A 27848-nucleotide genomic window follows, 5' to 3' on the forward strand; every position below is an offset into this window, starting at 1 on the left:
TTTATTTTTGTGTACTTTAGGGTCCTACTTACATCTTGCGAATGGTAGTGAGCTTTGACAAAAATTGCTTTGATCATTTCATAGTGAGCGTGTAGCAGAATTCAAATATCACAGCTATACTTTTGTAGGTTCTGTGGTTCTTGAGTTATGTTGTAAGGAAAGCTGAAACAACAACACTAAGCTTAATGACTTAACTTGAGAATCATTTTATACTTAATGTATTAAAGGAGGATTTTGTGATCCTAGCATCCTCTTTTTATAAAATTTTTCAGTAGATATCCACGAAAAAAGCTTATTCCCAAAATTTCAGATGATTCCGATTTTGCATTTGCGACTTATGCATGATTATGTGTATTACACTGCTCCATAGGACACTGTTGTAATTTCGTTCTGTTATACCAGAACGAAATTCAAATTTGACAACATTTTCGCTCAACGAATTAATCTGCAAGAAATTGTTGGTACATAAACATTATGTAGCCAGAGGTTTTCAGTGGTATAAAAATCTAAATTGTTTTTGAGAAAAGTGGGGGGGATGAGACTGTGGATCAAGAAATGCCCTTTTTAAGTAAAGATATAATACCTTCAATGGGGGGCCTTTTTGTGGTAATTTTGCTAAAATTGGTTGATTTTCCCCTGAAATTCACTTTTTCCCCAATACCCCCCCAATAATAGCGCCGCCACTGAATACCATTTGAAACTAGCAAAACACCTTATTTCGAACTATATGACCATCTAATTTTGTTCACGTCACACCAGCCTTTTGCCATATAATTTCATTTTAATTAAGACCAAAAAAATAGCTTCAAAATTGCTAATGTTAATATTTTTGTATGATGACCTCTTTGGAAATCAGTTCTACTACTGTGTAATTTTTGTCACTGAAGTATTTTAAATCCTGAATAAAAAATGCACAAACAAATAACCCTGGGGCCCTGACCAATGATTTGTTGTGCTATTAACTTACACACAAAGCTACTGACCTTATAAGAGCACAACACTCATGCTTAACAAATAGACACTTTACTTAAACAAAAGATGAGATTGACTGACAGCTTAAAAAGTACTTGACACCCAAACTGATGATAAGATAGCATCACTGATGCCAATTTGGAATCACTGATTCCGTTTTAGCATCACTGATTCCATTTTAGCATCAGTGATTCCAAATCAGCATCAGTGATTCCAAATTGGCATCAGTGATTCCAAATTAGCATCAGTGATTCCAAATTAGCATCACTGATTCCAAATTGGCATCACTGATTCCAAATTGGCATCACTGATTCCATTTGATGCCATTTGAAGCCATTTGATGCCATTTGAAGCTATTTGATGCCATTTGAAGCCATTTGATGCCAAAAATAGGAAAATGACGCCGTTCCACTTTTCCTAGTGTATTGCAATTGAATCTATACACCCCATACAGAAGACATGACCTTAATCTCCCACACAGGGGGTGCAGATTGCGAATGGAGTCACCCATTCAGGTAACCTCATTTGAAATTTACACTCCCTGTGTGGGAGATTAAGGTCATGCCTTCCAAAGGGGGTGTATGGGTTTCGACTGGAAAATCCCAATTGATGAGGACATATAAGCTGTTGCAAGAAACCGATATCTAATATACAAAAAAATGATGCCATAAATTGTTAATTACACAGAAAAAAAGAGAACAAATAGAAATATTTTTGAACAAACAGCTTGCAATTAAACTGTCTTCTTGGGGTAGGACCAATATTTTGACATTATGGTGCTTTATATTTCTTGAGTGCTGGGTCTACTGATGGACTAATTCATAATTCTTTGAACATCACCTCATTACTAAAGTTAATTTTTTATAACTTCCGTGGTCCGGGTATGCGCTGGAGAATTGCGATCGCGTAGAAGTCACAAGGTCGCCTACTACGCGCCGCGCCGACAACCACCGGGTCAACCAGCTTTTTGTCAAGTGCGTTGATCAGCCAATCAGCATGATTGTTTATTTCTTCTGTGTGTATGCTCGTCTACGCTTGGCGCAGCTTGGACCACGGAAGTAATAAAAAATTAACTTTTAAGAGTTTTGAAATAGTCTGCTTGAATACCACATGAGTTGAAACTCTGCCTCTACTTAAGCTTCCAGGTTCCCCACATCTTCACCCATAGTCTCCCTAGACTCCTCACATCTTATTGTTATGGCTAAGTTCAATTTCAACCCTGATCTAAATCCCAGTTATTCATTCAACCAAATTTCTGATCTATTAAAATTTTGATTTGATTTGATTTGTTCAGGTTTTGACAACCCTGGATAACCTAAGAAAGCCTCTATTGGTTCGGAACAGTCAAGGGTTAACACCCTACTCTTTTCGAAACTGGCTGCAAGATACATGTACAGGTATGGCTATCTGTACATGGGACTAACAGCTTAAATCCCCTCCATTTACCCAAATCTAACTGAACAACAGAGAGAGCGGATTCAGCGGAAGTCTGTATTTAATCTACAGAGGTTGCCAATTAATTTCAGACATAGTTTTCCTCAAGTCAATATGCCAACAAATATCTACCGATTAAAATTCATACGTTTAGTCCAATAATACAGTGCTAACTAAATGTGGACATTTCAAAGTCTACCAGACCTCTTTTTCAACAACATTCATGTTGTTTTTTTGTCTAATCTGCTAAATGCACTGTAATTATTTCATATTTTTATCAGTAGGTTCTTTTATTAAATTATATCCCACCTTTCGGTGATAGCAGCTGTTCTAATAGCAATTCTTTCAGCATCAAAGTGTCCTTCTTTGGTGATCTGCTGAGCTTGCCCAACAATCTGATTGATCTTATCTGCTTGCACTGCCATTTCATTCTCCATAAGCTACAAAGAAAATAAAAAACAAAAGCACATACATATTAGGTTAATCAGTACAGTAAAGCGTTCTGGGTCGACCTGGCAGAAAAAAGTGGGAGGTTGACCCATGAACGTTAATTGATATATTATCGATTATCATTAGACCACCTAAGTTATGGTAAACCGTAAAAGTCTGACCGAGTGAGAGCTCAAATCATCTCATCGCACGGCAAGACTCCCTTAAATTAGTGTGTCAGCTCTCAACAAGCTCAATGCGGACCCATGTCACAGGTACTAGTTAAGAATATGACAAGCGTTAGGCCTACAGTGTATACTAGCAAGGCTGGGCCAGGACTACTTGAAATTAAATTTATCACAATTATGAAGCAAGTCTGGTTTTAAATGCCAGATAAATATGAAGCCTTCCGCAGGGGTGTCTATTCTTCCAGAAAATTGAAATTATTCCCTCACCCTACCACGCTGTGTCACATCCGTCCCCAGATTCTTCCCCAACTGAAAACCCCAAAATGGACCAAAAAGGAAAATTTTAGGTTTGTTGCTATCTCGGGGGCACTCCATATATTGACATACATCATGAGCCCATGAAAAGACCCCATTATTTTTGGCAAATCCAGCACCCAATGACCCTGTTTTTTCAGTAGCCTACACTGAATGACCCCCTTTCTTAAACAGTTAGTCCTCAAAATTGAAATTTCGGCACGCTTCACACACATTTTGAGCAAAATAAATGAGTATTGTCTATGTTGTACTGTAAAATTGGGTAAAAAGCGACTTTTGATTGTCAATGATGTGAAATTTTAGGTGCTCCCATACAAAATCACTCCATTTTTGACATTGCCAACACCGAATGACCCCCTTTTTTCTGAAAATTTCCACACCGATAGACCCCTAGTTTCATACGCTGGTGGCCACAGGTATGTCACTTTCATATTCGAGTGCCTCCCCCGGGTGCTATCTACATGTACTTTTCCTTATTTTCATGTTCCCTCCCTTAGCTGACTGACATCTAGGGAAGAATAATCAAGGATTTGGATCTGAAGCTGAGGTTTAAAAGGGAAGATAAACTTGGACAATAGAGCTGTTAACTAATTGATGGTTCTTCCCTTAGAATTTATAGAATCCCAAATGCTTCCCTAGATAGGCAGATGTCCAAACTAAAAAGAAAATGGATTTTGTATGAAATATGCAAAGCAGAGCTCCCTTAATCTTAGTGTGCAAACTGTGCATTATTACCTATAGTATGACCACTAGTCACTATTGCCCAGGCAGGGAAGAATTAATGACCCAACTTTTCCCTGTTTTATGATAAAGTCCATGATTTCCCTCAAATAATTATTTTTGGGATGGCATGGGTAAAAGCCAAGGGACCACTACATGTATGCTAATGTTATTTACGCATTATAATTCTTCCCTAAATGACACTTGATGAATTCAGCCACCCTATAGAGCAGTCACTGCCAGCCAGTGACCATCTATTTCATTCCAAAAATACCATAAAACATAATAATACATGTTCCATAATACAATTTCCCCAAATTAGTTAATTTTATTTTTAATCTTCCTTGAATCCTGTTGACTTTCTTCAGTTTTTCACCTCTCTCTTTTTTTCTTTTTCAAAATGCAAAATTCTTCCCCAAAGGGGTAAAATTATTCCCTCCCCTTTGGGGGCGATTAATGGAAGAATAAACGCCCCTGTTAATGAAGGCCCCCTTCTCATATAATAATCCATCAAAGAATCACCTAGCATGCATATATTTATACTACCGGGGCAGTGGTGGTCCACAAACAATACACCACAAATCAAATACTTTACATCAATTTCTATGAGACTAGTATGTTTTTCAATCAGCAAATACTATATGTGACTCCTCGCCACAACTGAGCCCGGATGTCGCCAATCAACATTTTTGAGATATTCAACCAAAATATTCTGCTTGAAATTAGCTTTAAAATGATGTATATCATGTCTATAGTACTTGACATTTAAGTAGTGAAAAATCAATAAAACAGTCAATAAATCCTTTCTTTCCTATTGTTTATTGTTAAGTTCGATGGAGCATATCTCAATAGTGGCACTGGCGACATCCGGGCTCAGTTGTGGCGAGGAGTCACATATGTCAATGAGGGTGCTGTGAGTGTTGACCAAATCTACCAGATATACCAATTTGGCTACAGTAAGGATGATCTACTCTGGTTTTTGTATGTGATGATGATGTGTGATACCCACCACAGATATGTTAGCTTCCTCTTATAACTGAATGTCCTAGTTTACTTGTACATCAACCTGAAGAGCTAATCCTGGCAACAAAAATTATTTCAGAGGTAAGCTGAAAGGATACTGCGTCTGTACAGATCTGCATCCGTGAAAAATACTAAATGTTTCGTAGGAGAGAATGTAAATTTAATATTTCATTTCCTATCAGATATGTGATGCCATCTAATCCAACCAATCCAAAGGCCACAATTAAAAACTTCAGACACAGAAAAAATAATAAACTATAAAGGAAAATTGATGCTCAGAAATTTGAACCAAATATCCTGGGGATGTAGGGATTTCAGTGCTTGGTTAATGGGTAAATTGACGATGATTACAGCTCCTGTTTTCAAAATTGCTTCTTTTGACATGATTGGATCAGATAATTTGTATCACATAATTACAATTACCTCTGTCCAATACATACCTGTTGTTTTTTCAACAAATCTTTGACACTCCTCAAGTCACGTCCTACATCCTCTGATGCCAACATCTTTTCAATCTCATCGATATTTTCCACTGTATCTTCTAATGCCCTGTTAAGTTGGTGTTCTTTTACGGCTTGTCGTAGCTTGTTACCTTTGTCATTACTGTGACCGGTCAGATCTTGCCAACGCTTGTTGAGACTGGCTAACTCTGCATTGATCTCATCGGACTTGAAGTTCTTACTGGAGGTTAGGATTCGTCCAGCCTGGTATCAATCAAATGAATGCATTTAATGCGAGTGTGAATATTAACAACTTAAAAAAAACTCCCACACCCATCTGCTTACATGGGGGTATCAGGCTGTCCAGCCGGGTTGGGGCAAAATGTCCAAATTGTACCACTGATAGACCCGAAATATTTTTTGCCAAATAAAATTGTTAAAATTGTCGACCCCAAATTTTTCACCAGGATGCTCTAGAATCTAAAAAGTGCGAGAGGGTGAGGACAATTTTTTTTTCTAATTTAATCTCATATTGACACTGCAGTACAAAAATTGCCAAATTGTCAACGATTGTGGCCATTACAACTTTTTGTCAATTTTGTCCCGGTACTTAAAAGCCTTTTTGTACCAGTATTTGTAGCCGGGGGGAAACTTTATCCCCATGCCCCCTGGTCAGTATGTCTCTGCAAGCCTATTTAATTTTTTTAAAATATGTAACAATAAGTTAATCAGGACTGCCATATGAACAACTCTCTCCCTCACTGTCTCTCTCCCCACAGTAATAAATACATCATCATAATATACATCCAATGTAAACAGTTTAAAGCTCTCTCCAAGGGTACATTATGACTTGTAAAAATAACTTGGCAAAACTTCATGCTCAAACATTTGAACAAAAGGTTCATACCACATCATATAATTATATTCTAGTTTGTATTATATTATTACACATTATGATTTCTATACTGGCAACACATAAAATTTTCTTGACCCTCACCTCATTGACTTTATCTAGACTGTCTTGATGAGCTGTTAACTGTGCTTCAAATGCCTGATGCTTCTTCAGTTTGCCTTCCACATTGGTCAGTTCACGATACGACTCATCAGTAGCTATCTGCATCTTCTCTGTTATCCAGGTAGAGAGCTGTAAAGAAGATCATCAAAGACAAAGTTGACAACATCTGTAGGTGGATAGACCACTTCTAATCTTTTACATAGGGTACTTTCCATTTGCATTTATGCCAAAACAGTAGCCCTGTCAAGATATGCTACAATTGACCTTTTATAATTCAGGTGTTTTCTGTTAATGTCATGCTACACAAAATGGAAATCTTTAGTGATTCTCAATGACATGAGACCACTTGCTTTTTTTTAAATTCGCACATTGAAAAATGAGAATAAATTAAATTTAGTTTTCTCAGTGGTTTTGATGTCAGGAAAAATATATATTAACAAACCTCATTAGCATCTCTGCAAAACTCTAGATAATCCTTAGATTCCAGCAGCTTATGTTGCCTCATGTTACTTTTCTCACGCACCTTCCGCCTTCTTTCAAGAACCTCATCACAGCGTTGTTTGATACTACAGAAAAAAAAATCATTATTTTATCAGATGTGTTACATAAGATTCAATACCACTTATTATCTACTACAGTTTTCAATGGGAAAATGGTGAATTTTGGGTGGAATTTTCTAATATTCAGACCTCTCACAGTTAAACGCCACCAATATCAGGTGAAATATACCATTTCGAAGTATCAAAACCCAAAATGTACCTTTTTTGGCTACATAACTTGCTTAATTTCAGAGATTTTAAAGCAATCTTTTCAGAAGCCACATAAACAACCATAAAACACCCTAAAATGGTAGTGCGCCCTCAAAGCTTACAATTAGGTTGGGCAAATATTGACTAAAAACCGATGCCGTGAGGATGAAATATACCATTTCGAAGTATCAAAACCCAAAATGTACCTTATTTGGATACATAAATTGCTGAAGTTCAGTGATTATAATTTAAAGCAGTCTTTTCAGACACCACACAATCAAATAGTTCCTCATTATATTTCCTACTTGTGGTATATAACCTTAAGCTCTCAGCTTAAATGTCTCTGGAATGAGTTTGGAATTCAAATTAATAGACCTTAATCTCCAATAGAGGGAGTATAGATTTCAACTGGACTCACAATTCAGATAACCCCCATAGAGTATATCTTAGAGGGTGTATGGCTGTCAACTGGAATAACCCAATGACATGATGGAACATCACACTTCATTGTTGTAATATTTCACTTACTAGTCTCTGGAGTAATGCCTTGAACTGATCAGTTTGTCTGCAATATCTTCCAGTCCTTGTAATCTTTCCTCTTGAACTATAAGTGTGTTCTCAAAGTCTTCGTGACGCTTAATAAGGTTGCCTACACTGTCAACAGTGCCCTGAAACAACATAAATGATACAATTGTTGATTAGGGTAGAAATAAATCAACACTTCTTCTTCTAAAGTTGTTGTAGTTCATTGCTTATGATTGAATTAAATTTTAAAACAATTGTGTCTTCTACAACATCCAAATATTGAAATGCTTTTTAAATAATTATTAAATACATAATGTCACTTAACTGTGCACTGGATAACCAAAATGTGTAAACAAATTTGTGAAAATTTTATTTTCTTCATCTGTTTTGCTCCCAATTGGTTAACAATTTGCAAAATGTTATATGATTAGAACATGTTGGCCTATTAAGGGCTACAAAAATACACTTGTGGATAAAACTTCCCATTTTTACACGATACTACAAATACCAATAGAACTTATTTCATGAAAGATGAATGAATTTTGCAATGTGAAGATTTGCAAATTGAAGATAAATGTTTGTAAAGTGAAGTTAGAGAAATCAAAATAACCTGTCTTCTAATTTTAAGCATGAGTGAAATGACTTGAAGTTCTTTGGAAAAAATGATTTAGCTCCAATACAAATAAATAAGCAAAAAATTACTGATGTGCTAAAAACTTGCTGAGTTGTTTGACAAAATAGGGCATTCCTGTTGAATTTGAGCTTGATTGGATCAATTCTAAAATAATGCAAAAAAAGCAAAACTTAACCAAATTGGAACATACATACACACCCCTACATACAGAAGGAATACACTATAGCAATATCCCCCTCCATGGCTAAAAGCCAGGGGGATAAAAATGATTGGGGACATTAACTTTAGCATCTGCATACAAATATTTACAAAAATATGAAAATGTTATAGAAATATTATAAATAATTATATTACTATCTTCTAATACTTCTAAACACAACAGTGGGACTTATGCAGAGAGAAGTTAAAACAAAGTGGAATATTTTAATGTGGTTAATTTATTTCTAATTTAATTATAAATTGATAATTATGTAAATAAAAAGTATGTAAAGAAGTTAATGATTATACTCATTGGAAAGCTAGCTTAATGGACAAGGGTTTCAGTTTATGAATACATGATTATTCATTATACATGTACCTGCTAAAACACTACTGCATTTGTAATATTAAGGGGGAATAATTTTCATCAGTACCCCTCTTCTTTTTTTTCTTGCAAATTTATGAAGTACATAAATATGTTCATCACCTCATGTCCTGAACATTATAAAATATACCTACATACAAAGTGCTTTTAAACCATTTTAGTAAGTCATTTTAGCCCTATATATTTTTTGTTTACTGTATCCTAGTAACTCAGATGCGTGTTTCATAACAAACCATAATTTATTCTATTCATTATGTTCAAGTAGGGTACATGAATAGAATACATTAAATCCTTTGTTATACTCTCTATAGAAAATCTAGTGGTGCATGCAAAATATATAACACTGAATAAATTAAATAAACACACAATGGATGCATAGTCATTAGTCAATTTAATACTATAATGTGTTGTTAGGAGAAGAAAAGGCTATTAGGTCACCGTATGTCAGGTTATAGGTCAATTGGTTCAGGTCAAATTTAAGCATCAATTTTGAATACACATGTGAGAGTCTGTGATATCATAATGAGGCATAATTTTGATATTCTGTCTTTAACTGGATATATATCGAGAAGTGCAAGGTGGATATACTAATATACCTTGGGATGTAAATGGTGAGTACAATTTAGAATGCCTAGTTGAGATGGATTTCACAAATAAATATAAAATAGTTACCAAAATCACAAAAGTTAAGCTTACGGAAAACTACCCAATATAGTGGTATAGGTGACAAGAAATACAATTTTTTTCAACATTGCTGTAGTATGGTTGTGGTAACCTGTTACCTGTGGCTTAATTAAGTTTCAGTGAAATAATGTCGCAAGTTAAAAATACAAAATATAGCTCAACATTGAAAATAGCAGCATTTTAACCAGTTCCTTTTTGATAGTTGTGGAGCACCAAGTTCATGAAGTCATAAAAGAAATCAGGAACCACTTATTCCCATTTTACATATCAACTTTATTTCCCTAATGTGTTAGCAACACATATCCAAAATTTTAACGAAATCCGTTGATAGTAAGCTTTCCAAAATGAAGTGAATTTAAATCATCAGTGATGTACCACCTTTTGGTTTCTATTTTTAAAAGCATGTAAGCTACATTGATACCGATGCCACCAATAAAATGAGAAGATTTGCCCCTTCATTTTGCATATCACTTTATCCAATTTTTTTTTGTAATTTCTTCACAAAAAAAAAAAAAAAAAAAAATCAATGGGTGTAGTATCCCCTGAATAGAAAAGTGGGATGATTTAATCAACATTAATGGACATGCTTATGTGACATACAGGGCACATATGAACAACACTACAAGTACAAACAAGGCATATACAATACATAATATTTCTTACTATTGGGGTTTACAATCTAATAGTAAAATGCATAATGCATGCAAAACTAAACATGCCAGAATATTTAAATTTAAGTTACTAAAATACCTGAATGTTTTATTGCACATATTAAAGTGTGTTAGATGAAAATGTCCGGTGATAGTGCACCATCTTGTCAAATTCCATATTATTGATCAGAAAAGGAAAATGAAATGTGCAACCTTTGATAGGATTTTGGGGTATGGGCAAAATAACATGCAAAATATAAAATATCAGAACATTTTTTTAAGACTATGTTGCAATTAATGAATTTGAAAGCAAATAAAGTATATGGAAGTAAAAACATTGCATTATTGAATTGTTTGGTTTGATTCTAATCCCATTCAAGTTTGAACATAATAGTGCTCACAAAATTCTCAGAATAAAAAAATATATAAGACACAGTATCTGGAAAGTTTCAAGTAGAATAATATATGCATCTTTTCCAGCAGATAAGTATAGAAGTTTTGAAAGTCTTGATGAAATTTTCTCTAAAATAAAAAAAAAAAATGAGGAAAAAAAAGGGAAAATTTCACTTTTTGTTGGCATATGATAACAACAATTTTATACAAAACAGTAGCACACTTCTTGCTCACAAGACAAGTATTAAATATTTACTATAATTCTACTACCTACATGTATAATTGTAACTACCCAGCTACTATGGTACTACACGTATAACCTACACATTTGTTGAATTTCATGAGAAACTAAGCACATCCACCAGAATTTACGGCTCTTATATAACCCTATGCAATAAACCAACCGGAGCACATTAAATGGCAGCCATGTTGGGGGGAGGACAATTCTAAGATGACAGAGGGACAGGTCTCTAGATCAATGACACAACCATTCATACCTACCACCTGTTTCATAGTATTATCATGGGGAATTCCTAGTGGAGGCCTCCCCTTTTTTAAATGAGGATACCCTGCATTAGTAGGATCTGCAAGTTCAAAACTGTTTGATCACCACGGTCAAAATAGAAGTATGTTTTGAATTACAATTCAATAACTCTTCCTATCTTTGTAGAGTAGCCAAACATTATTAATCGGTGATGAATCCACACTTTTCCAGTTACATGGGATGCAAACGCAAGTTAACGGAAGCGTGCATACATATTATTTGTGAGCGCGTAATGCCTGGAACTTGCTTTGCATGTTGAATTCAGTTTGGATAGTGGCTAAACATTGCCGTTTTATTTTGTAGTTTTATTTCTGATATCAACAGAGTTATCACCATCTTGTAAGGTTGAGTGGCAAAGACTAACTGATGTAATCATGTGAATTAGAAGATCTTTAGCTTGTTTTCGTTGTTGAAAGGGTCCAGCACATCTGTGTGGTTTACTTCGCTTGGGCAGCTAAATCTACCCTCGCCAAGTAAACCACACAGATGACACGGACGTTTCATTGTTAAACGATGATGAACAATGGTGAAACATGATTGAATCCTTAATAGATGCTTATTCATATACCTTATGTCACCCACAGAGTTTGCCCTAATACCTACCATGGCTCATGCAATGGCCCACTGGCAACAAACAAGTTTGATATTTTACAAACTAAGACGAATTTACATGAGAAATATTTCTAAGGGAAATACATTGTATAAGCCAACACCAAGAGGGATGGGGAAGATATCATGCAAGATTAAATATATACACCAGTTATCAAAAACCTGTACTAACTCTAAAGCTTACCATAGATTTGCCACTTGGATTCAGCTGAGTAAAATGCATTATTTAATATCATTAATTAGTGGAAATATAAAATTTAGATATAAAACCTAGAGACAATAATGTCAAGACAATGTATTTAATAATTAAATAAAATCCTTTATTTATTTGAAGGGGCAAGGTGTTTTATTGGTTCATATTACTGCTAAATTATTTCATGACTTAGCTCCGTAACTATGTACACTATACATATCTATTTGTGTACTTATTTACACATGGTATGTACGATAATTAATCTAGGTTTGAGGCTCAAAGATACCCACCCCGACTATTGATGGTGCTTGTGCTTTCAGACAGCGGGTCTTATCCTATTTTTTTTTTATTTAATATATTTCAGTGAATTTACCACGTTAATAAAATAAATAAAATAAAAACATAATATCATTATATCATGATGTTTTTATCTGAGAATTCAGCTTTATTTTGCACTTAAATATAGGCCTGCACTAACAATGAAATTCAAGAACAATTCATGGAACTGGAATCTTACCCCTAAATCATCAAACTCAAGGAATGCTTCATGTCCGCTTGTAGTTGCATCTATCTGATCTGCTTCTCTGTTGAATAGCTGCAATGAAAAATGTCAAATAATTTTGTTTTCAAACTAGAAAATAAATATACAAATAATCAATATAAAACTAACAACAAACAAACGAAAATATAGCACATGGGAGAGCTAGAATAACTTTGAAAAATCCATAAAATGCAAATCTGTCCTTCCCAATTTGTTTGGGGCAAAGGGTTTGGTCCAGAGTGAACGGAAAACTCAGCAGTGTATTTCAGCTCATATTCTGATCTGATTTCAGAACAATTATATTCTGCACATTAACTCCAACATGCTGCTTTTTGTCCGAAACCTATGAGACATTGGCACTCCCATATGATCATCAGTAAGAACATATATTATCCACATCATGATTTACTTCATTACTTTTAGACTAGACAGTATAATAAGCCTACTAAAAGTAAAAAAATCATCTTGTTTCTTCTTGCATTACCAAATTGTGACTGGCTCCCATGAAATTAGTGTAAAGTCGCAAGTTGGTAGATTCGAAATGCCCTGTCTACTGCGTTGGTGATCTTTGTCTCAGACACATATGTTCAAGTATGTCCATATGTCCTTTGTGAATGGGGACAAAATGGCCCATTCTTGAAGGACATACTATTGGCTTGTACAGATGCGTGGCAAACAAAGAACATCAACTCAGTCAGCCAGAATGTCTCGAAACGACGACTTAATACTCATTTTGTTGTAGCAGGTCACATAGCTTGCTTCCTAATGCAGCAATGAAGCTATGTAAGTTTTATATTATACTCTATTACTTACAGCCAGATCCAGAGCATCTTCCAGATGTTTATTTCTCTTATCCCATCCATTGAGAAGTTGTTCTTGTATGTCAGTCATCTTCTTCATCTTGTGGGCTATGGTAGCAGATTCTGGTAGCTCCTTCATGATCTCTGCACCTAACTTGTTTAATGCTGTAAATCTGTAAGGAAGGATTAAGTGAAACTAAATTATTTGAACTGATCATATTGCTTATAGAAACAGGAATTTGAGGTATGCAGATACAATACTTCATAGTCCATAGTTCATTTGGCTTTCTTTGACACAGTAGTGTTTGTGTGTGGTACACACGGAATCAAAGCCGGTGTATCTGTAGGGTGCAGTCACTTCGCACCCCACTGTGCAATACAGATGTACTCCCTTTAATCGCGCACGTATCACATGCAGACGCTACTGTCTCGAGAAACCCAAATGGACTATATCTATATTCTGGAATTATGAGAATTCTGTAGTTCTCTACAAAAAACAACAAAATCAAAACACCCAATTACCTAACCAATAATATCACATATCATACAAAAGAGCTAAGAACTTCTTCGTAATTTTTACAAGTTGATTTTAGGTTTTGAAAACTATACAATCAAATTCGTAAAATGAAATTGAAATTAAAATAATTATTCAAATTTTGTTCTTTGTTAGCACTGAGAACCCACTTTTTAGAGTATACTTACTTGTCTTTGTGAGTCTTGATGTCTTCCAGTACTTCTTGGTGATCTTTAAGTAGTTGTTCTGATGCAGGTACACCTCTAGCTAACTCGGTATCCATTAATGTGGCCTTGACTTCATTGCACCAATTCAACTGCAAATAATTGTAAACATTGCAAATGGTGGGATGAGAAATCAAGAGCATTACATACATACGACAGTGTTTGATTTACGGCCTGCACACCAGCAATAATGCATGTAACTTATCGCTTCATGCCTGCTCACATACATGTACAATTTAAGTACAATTTTTTAGTACAATTTGTTACCATTTCCAGGCAGTAATGACTGGCTGAATGCCTCCTTCAAACTTGGATGATTTAAGGGGTTTGTAGAAGACAGTCACAAATTCTTGGAATTCTTAACCATATAAGTTAAGAAAGTATACACAGTGTCATATAAGTTAATGCAAGCATCAATTTGAAGCTTGAACCTACCCATCTCAAGCCTCGACATATTATTGATGTCAATTCGATGCCAATGATTGAGGTCATACTTTTATTGACCTCAATCATCGACATCGAATCGACATCTATAATATGCTGAGGCTTAAGGTGGGTAGGTTCAAGCTTCAAATTGATGCTTGCGTAAGTAGTATAACCAGACTTGCTATCACGGTAAAAAAGTAACTCACATAAGATGCAGGATCTGAAACTTTACTATATAGAATCCTAAACACCATACCAAAGGTAAAGGTACCGATGTCCATGCAAATTACACATCTGAATGCTCTACTTACCAGGTCTTTGGCATCACTATGGAATTTATTAGTATCTCTACTCTGAGCTAACTGTGTTTTTCTAGCCTCAGCTTTGTCTTCAAGTTTATCCCACAAATCTTGGATCTCATCTTGTCTGTGAGTGATGTGTTCACCTTCATTTGGATAGGATGACTTTACTCTGTAATGGCAAAATACACGATGGATAACCCATAAGATAAATGAAGACAATTTGGATGGTAAGCTTTTAATCATATTTGTAATATTATCCAACTATGTTGAAATCCACAGGTTGAAATCCATATATGGTACCTGGATATGGGCATAGTATGTATACTATATAAAAGTTGACCAATACTCACGCCTTAGCTAATAATCCCAGTTTCCTTAATTTATCCTCTACAGGGGCCAGTTCTCTCTCTATAATCTCATGTTTTCTCTGCAGAGCTTCAACTGATGTAGGATCATGTCCTGCATTGTCTGATAACAATGCAGTCAGTTTGTCCATGATCCATTCCTTAGTCTCACCCCATGAATGGTTGTATAGCTCAATGCTGTGAAATGAAAAGTGAGAAAAACATGTTATAATGGATTTTCATCAAACACAACAAAGGCCAAAAAGGATATTAACATGAACATTTTCCACATCATCAGGGGGTTCATATAGTACTGCAACTGTAAGCAATTATGTGAAAGCACAGACTACAGAGTCTTTTAAGAATCATTATCTCTATTCAGGATATATACATGTGCCTGCACACCAAAACACAAATCCCTCGCAAATGTTCATGCCTGCATATTAGACAGGAACACACAGATACACTTTATTTGCCTAATGTTCAGGTAAAAGTCATACAAAAAAACCTCACTTGATCACACAAAAATCATTAACACATCACATTGGCATAACATAAATCCAACATGAGTATATGAACATACCCACATGGGCTACTTATGAATATATGTATCAATATGTCAATTTTTGTGATTCACAATGCACCACCAGCGGTTGCTCTTGCCTGTCCAATTTTTTGACCTCCAGGCCCAGGGTCAACTTTGCCGCATTAGCCACCATTGGATTTTCACACGAGTGTGATAATAATAATGTTAAAAACAGTTCCATAAAGGATTTTGTGAGATCAATAGATAAACAATTAATGGATCGTCTATTATTGCAAATTGCTGTTTTACTGTTCAATCTTATGGTGTTCATTCATCATACTGACATCCAAACACACACCGACATATGTTCCTGTGTTGTATTCGTTTTGGAGGTCAATAATTTCCTATCCTATCGCTAAATCATTCTGGGCATGTATTGTGCTGGTGGCACACTGCATTATGAAGCTGGAGACTTACCTTGAAGCTCCTTCCAGCATCTTTTCCTTATCTTCCTTCATCTTCTGCAGCTGTTCCCACATCTTATTGATCTCCTTCTGTCTCTGCCTCACATCCGCCTGTTTGCTATGCCCCGTCTCTACAAACGCATCCGCCATCTTGTTGATCCGTTCAACTCTGCTCTGATTGGCTGCCAGGTCAGTCAGAAGATTTTCAAATTTTCTTCTTGTGGCTTCCACTCGTTCTGATAAGGTTTCTTTCTTCTTCATGATCTTTTCCTATTCATTATACAAAATGGTGCAACAAATTAATAAAGGTTCATGAAGATTTACCTCATTAAGTGAAATAGATATGATACATAAACTTATGTTTGAGATCCAACTGAAAAAACAAATTTATGTAAGGCCATCGTAATTAAATCCTGTGTCTCACAGCTTGTGAGAAATTGAAAACCTAATGCGGAATGCGGTGTTTTTTACTGTATTTTTGTTTTAATTTTATATTTTTTTATATGCAGTACAGGATTTTGGACAAGCATTTTGTGCAAAAATATCCAATGTTGCAAATATTGGAATCGCAGACAAAGAAAAGAAGTCACTGCTACAAACTATTATTCTTCTCTTTTATTATTTTCATGTCCAAAGTTTGCGAAAAAATCTAAAATTTGAAATCAAATATGAATTTTGAGTTTTATTTTCGCCTTTAAGTTAAAAAATAAAAATAAAAAGAGATAAGAAAAATGAATTTCTTGATTTTCAAAGAGGACTACGCTCATGATTTTACTAACGCGCGTGGCAGCTTTGAGACACAGGATTTATTTAAGATGGCCTAAACATTATAAAACATACAGCACAGCTAATAAACAACAATATGAAGCTTTTTTGAAAAATAACTTATTTTGTTTGTATGTACTTAATAACCTGTATTTTATTTAAACTACAGTTCTTTGAGCTAAGTTATGTCCATCATGAGAAGCAACACATGGCGTAAGGCGCAGATGGAACCTTTGTTGAACTGACCAATTGCTCTCCTACAATGACATCATTGAGAAGACTGTGCCTAACGCTGTGTATGATACATGCACACCATGGCCATGTTCCATGATGAACACAATTTATTTGAAAGACCTGTAGTACATATAGATATAGTTTGAATTTCCACAAGCAAAATAATAGAATAGCTATTAAACAAAATCAAAGGTACATAAATATATCAATATGTAAAATATACCTACCATTTTACATACAACTTTATATCAATTATTTAATTCTTGTCATTCTTATTTTTTCTGAATCATCAATGGGAAATTGAAAATTATAGTTACTTTGCCATCTACTATATCCTCAGACATGTCTTTTAGGCATCCATAACAAACCAAACAAAACCCCTACATCATATCAATGCTTAAACTTGGCGAAAATAGCAGAGTAGTGAAAGCCACATACATGGACAAAATTAGCACAACATACTTCAGCAGTTAACAGGAAAAGGGAATAAAGTAAGAACAAAATTGGTCAAATTTGCAGATATCCACCACCAATACATAAATCCTGTATCTTGAAAAATGCAAACAATTCAAAATACTTGAAAACATAACTGATAATCCCTTAACCCATTCTCATTGAATATTATAACCAAAACTTACCAAAACTGAATTTAAAAAAACTGAACCCCCACCAAACAAGCAATTGATGGCTCAGCGGTAGAAAGATTTGTCAATTAGGTGTTACATGTATGACTGCCTGCATGTGAGAATCCTGAATTTGCTCAATGCAGAGTGCATGCCCTGTACAAGTGCATGCATGAGTGAAATCTTGCATCCTAGGCAATCATACACATTGTAGCTGAAAGGCATAGGTCTTTTTGCCACTGAGTTATCACAATGGTGACTGTTGTATTCTTTGCTCATGATTAGGATGAATCAGTTTAAATTAAAGCAAGACTTTAATGAAAGAAGCCACAGAAAGTATTCAGTAGTATTAGGTATAAACCTAAAGAGTACAAAAGAACAGATACATAACGACCAACATAAATTCAACCAGTCATAGTAAAAGTAGATGTTGAAAGCAAGTCCAAGAACATAAAATAATATGCTCTAGAAAGACCTGGACCTAATATTACCTTTATAAATCTGACTAATTTGACATCAAGCTACAAATTTTTAACAGAAAGAAAGTTAGAATGAGTTAAAATAGTTTGCCATGGCAAGCTACAGTTTTTAACAGAAAGTGTTAGAATGTGTTTTTCATAGAGAAGTTCACAGGTGAAGTAGGTACAAATGTATTACTTTATAATGTATCTGCATTGAAAAGAGAACATAACACTCATTTTCTGGGCTTTGTTATACATATGGTGGCACATCACACATGCGTCAACCCATGGAAAGTCTTTTCAATTCTGTTATGCACTCAATGCCAGTTTGTTTTTGGATTGGCATGAAATGATTCAAATTTGCAACATTATTGTAGCAATAAAATAAGGACATGTGTGCTTGCAGACATTCACTGACACTGCTCTTTGTTTGTGAAAGGTTTAAGGTTGGTCTGAACCCTGGAATTATGGAAACTTTCGGGCCTCATAACTTCTAAATTGTTGGTCTAAAGTATATAAAAGTATACATATTTAGAATGGCAAAGACTTGATAAGTTCATCTTGAGGTCAAATTTGGGCCAAAATGCCATTTTTAGCCCAAAATTCCAAAAATAACGGATTTTGGCCCACTTCTTTTTCATGCATCGTAACAAAAAAAAATTTTAAATTAATTTTAAGAAACTAGATCAAAATATCTAGGACCCGTTTTTTCATTTTTTGAATTTCGACCAACTTTGAGAAATTTGCACCAAAAATGGTCAGAAAATGCTGATTTTTCAAAAAAATCATAAAAAAAGCCAGATTTTGGCCCAAATTTCAAATATTTTTGGTGGAATTGGTCAAAATTCAAAAAAATGAAAAAAAGGTCCTAGATATTTTGATCTAGTTTTTAAAAATTAATAAAAAAACATTTTGGCCCAAGAATTTTTTTGTTAGGATGCACGAAAAAGTGGGCCAAAAACCGTTATTTTTGGGATTTTGGGCCAAAAATGGCATTTTGGCCCAAATTTAACCTCACAGATGAACTTATCAAGTCTTTGCCATCCTAAATATGTATACTTTTATATACTTTAGACCAACAATTTAGAAGTTATGAGGCCCGAAATTTTCCATAATTCCAGGGTTCAGACCAACCTTAAGTGTTTTTAAAATAGTTTGGAATATGGCATCATTTAAACAAGTACTGTGCTCAAGAAAGGTAAGAATTAACATTGAAAGCAGAAACAATCTGTAGAAACTATGGATTAGTAGCTTTAAAAAGACTCCCAAGGTGACAAAGTTATCATATACCTTCAGCTGAGTTTGAAAATTACTGGTTAATGGTGTGTGTGTCAAGTCTGTTAAAAACCCAACTACTTCTTTTTGAAGGGGACACATTTAAAAATCTTGATTTGTGAAAATATCACAAATATTCTCTTAAATTCTCACCTTTTCTTTCATCCAGACCTCAAACTCATCACACTCTCGGTAGAAAGTAAAGAGTTTAATGGCATCATTGAGGTAGCGTTTCCGTGCCAATGCAAGCTTCTGAAGACGTCTGTATGTGCCATCTATCCCTTGTTGTCTGAGCTCAACATTTTCTCGGTCAAAATGAAGTGTTCTCTCTCTTCTTACTGTGAAACAGAATGTAAGGAAGGCTTTAATTTATAGTACGACAATATGAGCAGGTACAAAATTATTGATCCTGGAGGCTTTCAATGCATATATGATAAAAAAAAGTATGTCAAAGTGAAAAAAAGGAAAGAAAAGAAAAAGCCTAGTGATTAATACATACAGGCACAACCCCTAGAAGTTGATCCACAAGCCTCAGCACACTTTACAGGTTGTCACTGACCACTACGGCCCCACATCATTTCTTATAAGCATTTAACAACAATACAGGAACTTTGCAGCTTCAAGAGTGCGCACCCTAGACATTCCACAAATGACCTTCGAAACCAGAATTAGCTCTCCAAGTTTTGTACAGGTTACAATGAGACAATTAGCAGTAAGTTCCTTGTCCAGAGGAATATCAAGCTAACTCAATTAATTTTTTCATGAGAAGTTTGAACCCGCAACCTTTTGCACCATAGCCGAACGCCTTATCAATTGTGCTAACTTGACTGCTATAGTAAAGCAAGTGACAAGCTGTATCTCAAAAGTGGGTATGACAATTATGTTCCCGATTTTGCTGGGGCTAGTCATAAATGTCAAAAATCTATGCTTACAGCTTGGTGCTCTTGAGAGACTTGTATTCCTCTTCCTCTTCTTCCTAATCTCCTCCTTCCTCGTTAGTGTTTTTGTCACCTTCACTTTCTGTGGTACCTTCACCTTCTTCTGAACCTTCTTCTTAACAATCTTAGGCCTTGTGTCTTTGACGTAATTGGCTGGGACAAAGCCTTCTGTGCCTTTGCCTGTTCGTACGGACCACCACTCAGCATTGGTCTTCTCTATAAGTATCATAATCTGCAAACAGGACAAATTTTATATTAGTATAAATTAACTTATGCATCATGAATAACAGGCTAAGGAAAATTTGCTTACAACCAGATTATAAACCGGTGACCTTTGAAACTCTAGCTTGATGACCTACCAACTGAAGTACCATATTCAACCCAATTAGCACCCTGGGCACGTAAGTAAGTAACCTGATGGTGGCGCTTAATAATGACATCACAAACACAGAAGTGAACTGGAAGTCATTGATCCGAAGTGCCTAAAAAATTTGTTGGGAATTATCGTTGTAAAAAAGAACTCTAATAACCTAATACCACATTTAGAAGATTTCATGATTATGTGTTAATTCAATGGCCATGTAAAAATGGAAATATCCCATCCTGCATCCCCCTTTTTGAAAATGTTTGAGAGAATACAGTACTTACTACCTTATAGTCAGTCTACTCTGACACGGACGCACACATTGTGCTGACTTTGAAGGCATGCATACCTGTAGCAGAGACGCAGCACTACGCACTGTTAACGCGCTGTATATGTGCGCGTTGTCACTTTGTACTTCAGAGTGGACAGACTGTAGTTCCACACTTACCTCTCCCTTGGTTATCTTCATGCCATGTCCAGTGTAAGCAAAAACAGCCTTGACTTGTGGATACTTCTTCTCAATAATTTCTTCTTTCATTTCTTCTTTCTCTACCATCTCCTCCTCTTCAATCTCATAGGGAACATCTACCAGCTCTGTGATGTATTCATCTTCTTTGGAGGGTGATAACTGCTCCTCTACAGCCTTCAGCTGAGCCTGTGTGGTATCATTAGATGTGATAATCAGAATACAAAAAGAAAGAGAGCTAATTTGTGATACAATACATGACAAGACACTAAAGAATACAGATCTGTCTACCTTACATAGATTTGTAGTCTTTACCATTTTTCACTGATGTGGCAGTGACTTCAACACGTTTAGGTAGCTTTTTGGCACACACATCTTTGCGCCATTTTAAGAGCGTACATGTACACCATAACTTTGAGTGAATGCTTGTGATTTGAAGCTGTGCCCAATGAAATGCGCACTGACGTCACTGTCACATCAGGGTGAAAAATGGTATAGTACATATATTTTATGCATTATTAGCACAATTTGTCTACTGCGATCAATAGATTTCCAACCCATACCATGGAAACTAGAAAGTAGGCGCTTTGTGATTGACAGTCAGGGTATATAATGCATGTTCTAAGCATCGGCAAACTAGCACACATTACAATGCACCAATGTTGGATGCTGAGTGAGTGTGAGAGTTTTGAGAGATGAACACAAAGCATGTTAATACACTGGAGGTGCATCAGTTGAATCAAGTGCACAAAGTGGGTAAAATGTATGGAAGTTTGCAATCTGAATACTCAATAATCTAGATCAACTCACAAAGTACCGGGTAGGCCACATTCTAGATACAAAAGTATCACTGTGAATTACTTTTTAACTACTTTATTTCTTCAGACTGCAACCAGAGATGTAAATGGGCAACATATCAATTTCCTGAAAATTCAACTGGTGTTTGGTGGCCGAGGGCTTGCATTAAGTATTGAACATTTAGGGGGTTTGTCCGGGGAATAGACTGCAGGGTATCATCCCTCCTAAGAATGTTTTTGGGTATTTTTATGACAAATGATCATCATCCAATTCAGGGAATGCAAAAAAAATAAAATAAAAAAATATTTTTTTTTTAATTTCCGGATTTTTTTTGGCCAAATTTCCGGAATTCTAGTAATTCCCTGAAAATTTACATCCCTGGTAAACCATCAGAAACCCACCTGATTAGCGAGATTAGCATCAATCATCTGCCTAGCTTGTTGATGGAGTTTCTTGATATCACTCTGATAAGCTTGTATCTCTTCTTCCAATGTCAGGTGTTTCTGTAGCAAGGATTTCGCTGATGTTGGATCTTTGCCGTAGTCATCGCTACAAACTAAAGGCATCTTTTCTCTCATCCAGGATTCGGCCTCATTTGCATCTATGTAATACTGAAAATGTAAAGAAAATTCAAAAGGGTCATCTTCATTAACTCTAACCCACGTATGAAAAATCACTGGAAAACTGCTTTTCAGGCCTCACACCTAACTGCTTTTGTGGGTGGAGGTGCTTGGAAGAAGAAAAGAAGCTGAAGAGGAAAGATGTTGTGGTCCATTCTGCCTGGTTTTGAACCACCAACCCCTCGGGTCTGCAGCACACAGCCTGGGATAGCAAGCCACATGTGGTGACCTGACAGGGAAACCTTTTGTGCCTGTATATGTGGTTGATTTATGCGCTATCACACCCCAGGGGCTTTTTGTTGCATCTTTTTTGTGACATCTTTGTGAAGTCTAAATCTAATATGATGCATAAACTTTTCTTCAATGTTGACTTTTAGAGCAGTTTTTTCAAACTCCTTGATGTGTTGGTTAATATTTACAACATGCTCGAAGTTAATTAATTTTCATCAAATTTTGTTACAAATCTCTCATCTTCTGCAGTAAAATAAACGACCCTCACACACAAATAAAACGAGATGTAGTCGAGAAAAATTGTTAAAAAAGCGTAGTTTGTTGTGATAATCAAGCACATTTTTTTCATTTAACATCAGGAATTACAGTTCCTAAAAAACTATTATTTGCACATTGCGAAAAACCAATGGAATTCAAAGAATTTGGCAGCTTTCATTTGGCCATACATCTTCAGTCTCATTTAGTGGAAAATGACTCATTTTGATTAATTGTGTCTTATAATTAGGCTATTGCAGTTGAAATCCATACACTCCCTATGAAAGACATGTATTTAATCTCCCACACAGGGGAAGCAGATTTCATATGGAGTCACCCATTCAGGTAACCCCGTTTGCAATTCACACTCCCTGTGTGAATATCCCATTATGATGAATATCCCATAATGATGAAAAAATATCCCAATATGACGGAAAAATATCTTATGAGACCCATATCACCCTACCTGGTGGGATTGTGAAGCTTCCTCCAGCCTTATCCTCCTAGCCTCAGCATACTCATTCAGTTTATCCCATTTATGTTTCAAGTCTTCAATCTTATCCCGGATGCGTTTCTTGGCTTTGTGTTTCCCGGCAACCAGGTCTTCGCCATCATTGATGACTTCTTCGATGATCTGTTGTCTGGCTGTGATTTCCAATTCTAGTGCCTGAAATTAGTATTTATTCATACATGAATTAGCATTGCTGAGAGGGTCTAATTCAGGGATGTTAGTGGCTTCTAAGTAAAATGACTAAAATTTGTCAAAATCTGTGTATCATATTTAGGGACCCAATTGCAGGAAAATGCCTGAAACACCAAAAAGAAATGCCTGAAATCCTGAAAACTGTTAGTTATTAGGCAGGGGTTCATTAAGTGAATCTAGGGCATGAATGCTTGCTTATGCTGAATATGCAACAGTAAGCATACTTAAAGATCATTCCCAAAATTCTCAAGCCATCTTATTACAAAATGCTGAAATTAGGCTCTCAATGTGACCTGCACTTGTGATCAACCGATGATAACCTCCTCATATTCAAACATTCTGTAATTGTTAGTCATTCTTATTACTTAAAGATCTGAGCACGGCATTGGTTTGAATATTTTACATTTTTACAAGATGATTGCAAGTATCAAAATACCACTTACTGCATGTTTTTGTTGAGTACTGATAACACTCCTTAGATCCCTGCCAGTGACCATTGATTTAGCGATGCGTTGTTTCTCCATCAGCCATGACTCTTCCTCTTCACTATCCTGAAGAAACTGGAAGTATTTTCTGGACTCTTCAAGCTGTGCTTTTCTCTCTTGGCCAGATTTTGCAATACTGGATATGAGCAAGAATAGAAATATATTGCTTAACCATGGAAGTATAAAACAAACTGTTGGGTTCAAGTGTCCAAAAGGTCACTGATCCCAAACTTGGGTTTCCAGCCTCATCAAGAAGTTGTGACCGAAAATTTGAGGTATACCCCTACGTCTAATCTTATGTTCAGACTAAAATTCACAGAAGCAGTCAATGAGAACATCAACCAGAAAGACGGCTAATCAAATCCACATGCGCACACCTCATTCTGCTCGCCTGACTCAACTAGGAGTGCTGCAATTACCCTTCAGATGCAAATGATACATACACCCAAATAAAGCATAACCACATGTCATTATATTCTAGAAATGTTTCATCCAAGCTCAAATAGAAGCTGTTATAAATATGTTTCATACCATTATGCCTTCATTTTTGAAGGTCTATGTTCAAACTCATTGATAAACATCACTTACTTTTGGTATTCCATATTCAGTTTAGCCACTCTTTTGGTTATGATTTTGCTCTCAGGATGCTTCCCTTTTACATAACCCTCGGCTTTCTTGTTGACATCACTGACTCGTCTTCCCTGAGTTTTGATTTGCGTCTCCACTAAGGCGTGTCGCTGTATTAAATCCCGTACACCAAGAAGCTGTTTGCCACAGTCTTCTGATTGTAAACCAACCTAGAAGATTTAATGGAATGTATATGTTATTGAGCTGATCAAATAACTATTTCTAAGCGCAAATCCAAATGAAATAAGTTATAATAATAATATACATAATATAATATTGCAAGGCACCGGTGTGTCTAGGATCTGTTCCTGTGGGGGGCTCAGAGGGGCTTTCAGAGTTATGCGGGGGGCTTAATGGCTAAAATCGCCCAAAAACGGCTGATTTTACATTATTTTTAACAAAGTGCGAGGGGCTTCAGCCCCCAAAGTCCCCTCTGGACACGCCATTCTTTAAAGGGTATATATTTAAGGCCCAGTTTTGAAATTCATATATCATTCAAATGTGTACAATTAATTTCTGCTGATTGTAGTTAGTTAATCACAGAACTTATGCTTTTGTGAAAAAGAAAATAGCAATGGTAGTAGTTATTGTTAGTCTGTTTCACAAGTCATATTTGTTGTTACTTCAGCAATAGTGAGAAATTATATGCAAACAAGACTACTTCTGCTCATTACAAGCAGAAGTGCACATTTTCTGCAACATAAAACAAAATTGAAAAATCTTGGAAGTAAAACTGCAGCGACTCTTAGTACATCCATGACATACCAAATTTTACATGGGTAGTAGGGGAACTTCAAGAGTAGAGTCAGTCTATTACATACACATTTTACTCATCACATCAGCAGAAATACCCAACTCTACTGTAATAGGCAGGGTTGTACTATATGCCTGACATACCTACCTCAATGTCTTTCATTTCTGCCGTAATGCTTTCAATTTCCCTAAACATTCCCATCAGGTCACTGAATCCTTGTAACACATGTTGTCTATTGGCAAGTAGATCCATCAGGTCCTGCCATTTCCTTGAGATGTCTTTTTCTTTCTTGTGTAACCCATCAGAGCTACGGTATTTCTCCTGGATCAACTCTCGGCACATGTTGCTAAGATCAACAAAGCGGTCTTTCTGTGTAGCATAAAGGGTAAGGAAAAATTGAGATGTAATCAAAGAATCATTTAGCAAATTCAGCAGACATAAGTGATGCAAGAGCTATATCTATAGTATCAAATAACCTTGATCACAATTTGGACTAAAGTCATTTTTATTCTTTTCTACCCAAATAGTTCAATCTAACCTGATCCAAGAAATTAGTGCTTTTCTTCACCCAGATATTTCCCCATGACTTCTAACCCTACCAGATATTGTCCTCTCAGAAGGATTGGACAACTACAAACGCATGTTAACATCATCAAGAATTTGATCCCTCCATCCGACATTGACAATTACAATCACTAAGATTGCACCAGTGTACACATGTACATTGTATTGTACTTTTGGTATACAATCACCGCCATCAGTGTATGTTCACTGCACAGGTCAAACTCAAAACAAATGACATACTACCAAGTGCCTACCCATCACAGTGATCTTCAGACAGTGGTCGGTATTCACAATCACTTGAATTGTTTTACTTTAACAGACCGATACATGTTTTTACTTATCGTACCCCAAATTAATTTCCTAACCAGAGTAAATTTAGATCCAGACTTTCTCCGACTAGTGGCGAAAATCCCCTGACCTTACCAGATCGTAGCAAACAGTCCCAGACTAGACAGCAACAAATGATAGGTAAAAAGCTATACCCGCAGAATTTGGCTTCATCTTGTCACATTTACTGAAGCAGCTTAGCTTTGGAAGTTTCTCTGTGCATTTATTATTAGAAAATAACTCGAACTTTTCAATGATTTTCTTACCCTGGCCATGACATCAGCAGTGATGGCTTCGTGTCTCTTGGTGGCAGCATCTACAGCTTGATAATTACTACTGGGGATAACACTCTCTTGTAGTACAGTTGTCATGTCCTCTACCCAAGACTCCCTTAACAATGCCTAAATAAAACAAACATTTTGTTTATAACAAGTTAAATCTGCATTATACTTAACTACTGGTAGTGACTGGCACTTAATTGTAAAAAATATATTCTTGAAGCCCTAGATGCATCACATTGCTGGATTATACATTATTGATTGTTGATGCACAAACAAATTTGCATAAAATCATTACGCCTAAAAAAGGCTCGTCTCTGCAACATTTGCCCAGAGCCTTAAATCCTATGCAAAAAAATTAAAATAAAGCTGGCTATGCAATATTTTTTTTATTGAATTTTGGCTCAAAATTGTTTTTAAAGAAATAAAAAAATTAAATTAAATTGAGAAACATTTAAAAAAAGCTACAGCAACATCATTTCAAAACAAAATTAGACTATATATTATAATCAACTTGTAATAGGCGGGACTCATAACATCATGGATTGATATGTACATATAGAACACACAGCTGGGCATAGAACTTACAAGAACTGCACTTTTGCGAATATACAGGGAAATAAGTTGAGACCGAACTGACTCGGGCAGTTACATAAACCAAATAATTATCACCTGCAGTAAGCCAAAAAATTAAGGTACCAGTTATGTTTACCCCCTGTATATTTTACACAAAAAAAGATATGTCACTATTGGAACCAGCAGCCAATAGCTGCATCTTTTAGCTCGAATTTAAGACCTCATTCGTTGAAATTGTTTAAGAAATAAGACACGACGATCCA

The 27848-nt window shown here is 35.7% G+C and overlaps 1 protein-coding gene across 1 annotated transcript in view; it reads right to left on the reverse strand.

Moving 5' to 3' along the window:
• LOC140161228 (spectrin beta chain-like) overlaps positions 1–27848 on the reverse strand; it is a 130901-nt gene that overhangs the window by 57359 nt on the left and 45694 nt on the right. Inside the window, 20 exon segments of the mRNA XM_072184684.1 lie at positions 2716–2846; positions 5522–5785; positions 6519–6665; positions 6979–7102; positions 7814–7953; positions 12618–12695; positions 13455–13614; positions 14144–14271; positions 14917–15076; positions 15258–15449; positions 16255–16511; positions 19753–19937; positions 20532–20769; positions 21350–21556; positions 22567–22776; positions 23738–23938; positions 24418–24595; positions 25048–25256; positions 25988–26209; positions 26998–27132. Coding sequence (XP_072040785.1) covers positions 2716–2846; positions 5522–5785; positions 6519–6665; positions 6979–7102; positions 7814–7953; positions 12618–12695; positions 13455–13614; positions 14144–14271; positions 14917–15076; positions 15258–15449; positions 16255–16511; positions 19753–19937; positions 20532–20769; positions 21350–21556; positions 22567–22776; positions 23738–23938; positions 24418–24595; positions 25048–25256; positions 25988–26209; positions 26998–27132 — 3566 coding nt within the window.

Source organism: Amphiura filiformis, chromosome 1 (assembly GCF_039555335.1).
Source record: "Amphiura filiformis chromosome 1, Afil_fr2py, whole genome shotgun sequence".
In the NCBI taxonomy this organism is placed as follows: Eukaryota; Metazoa; Echinodermata; class Ophiuroidea; order Amphilepidida; family Amphiuridae; genus Amphiura; species Amphiura filiformis.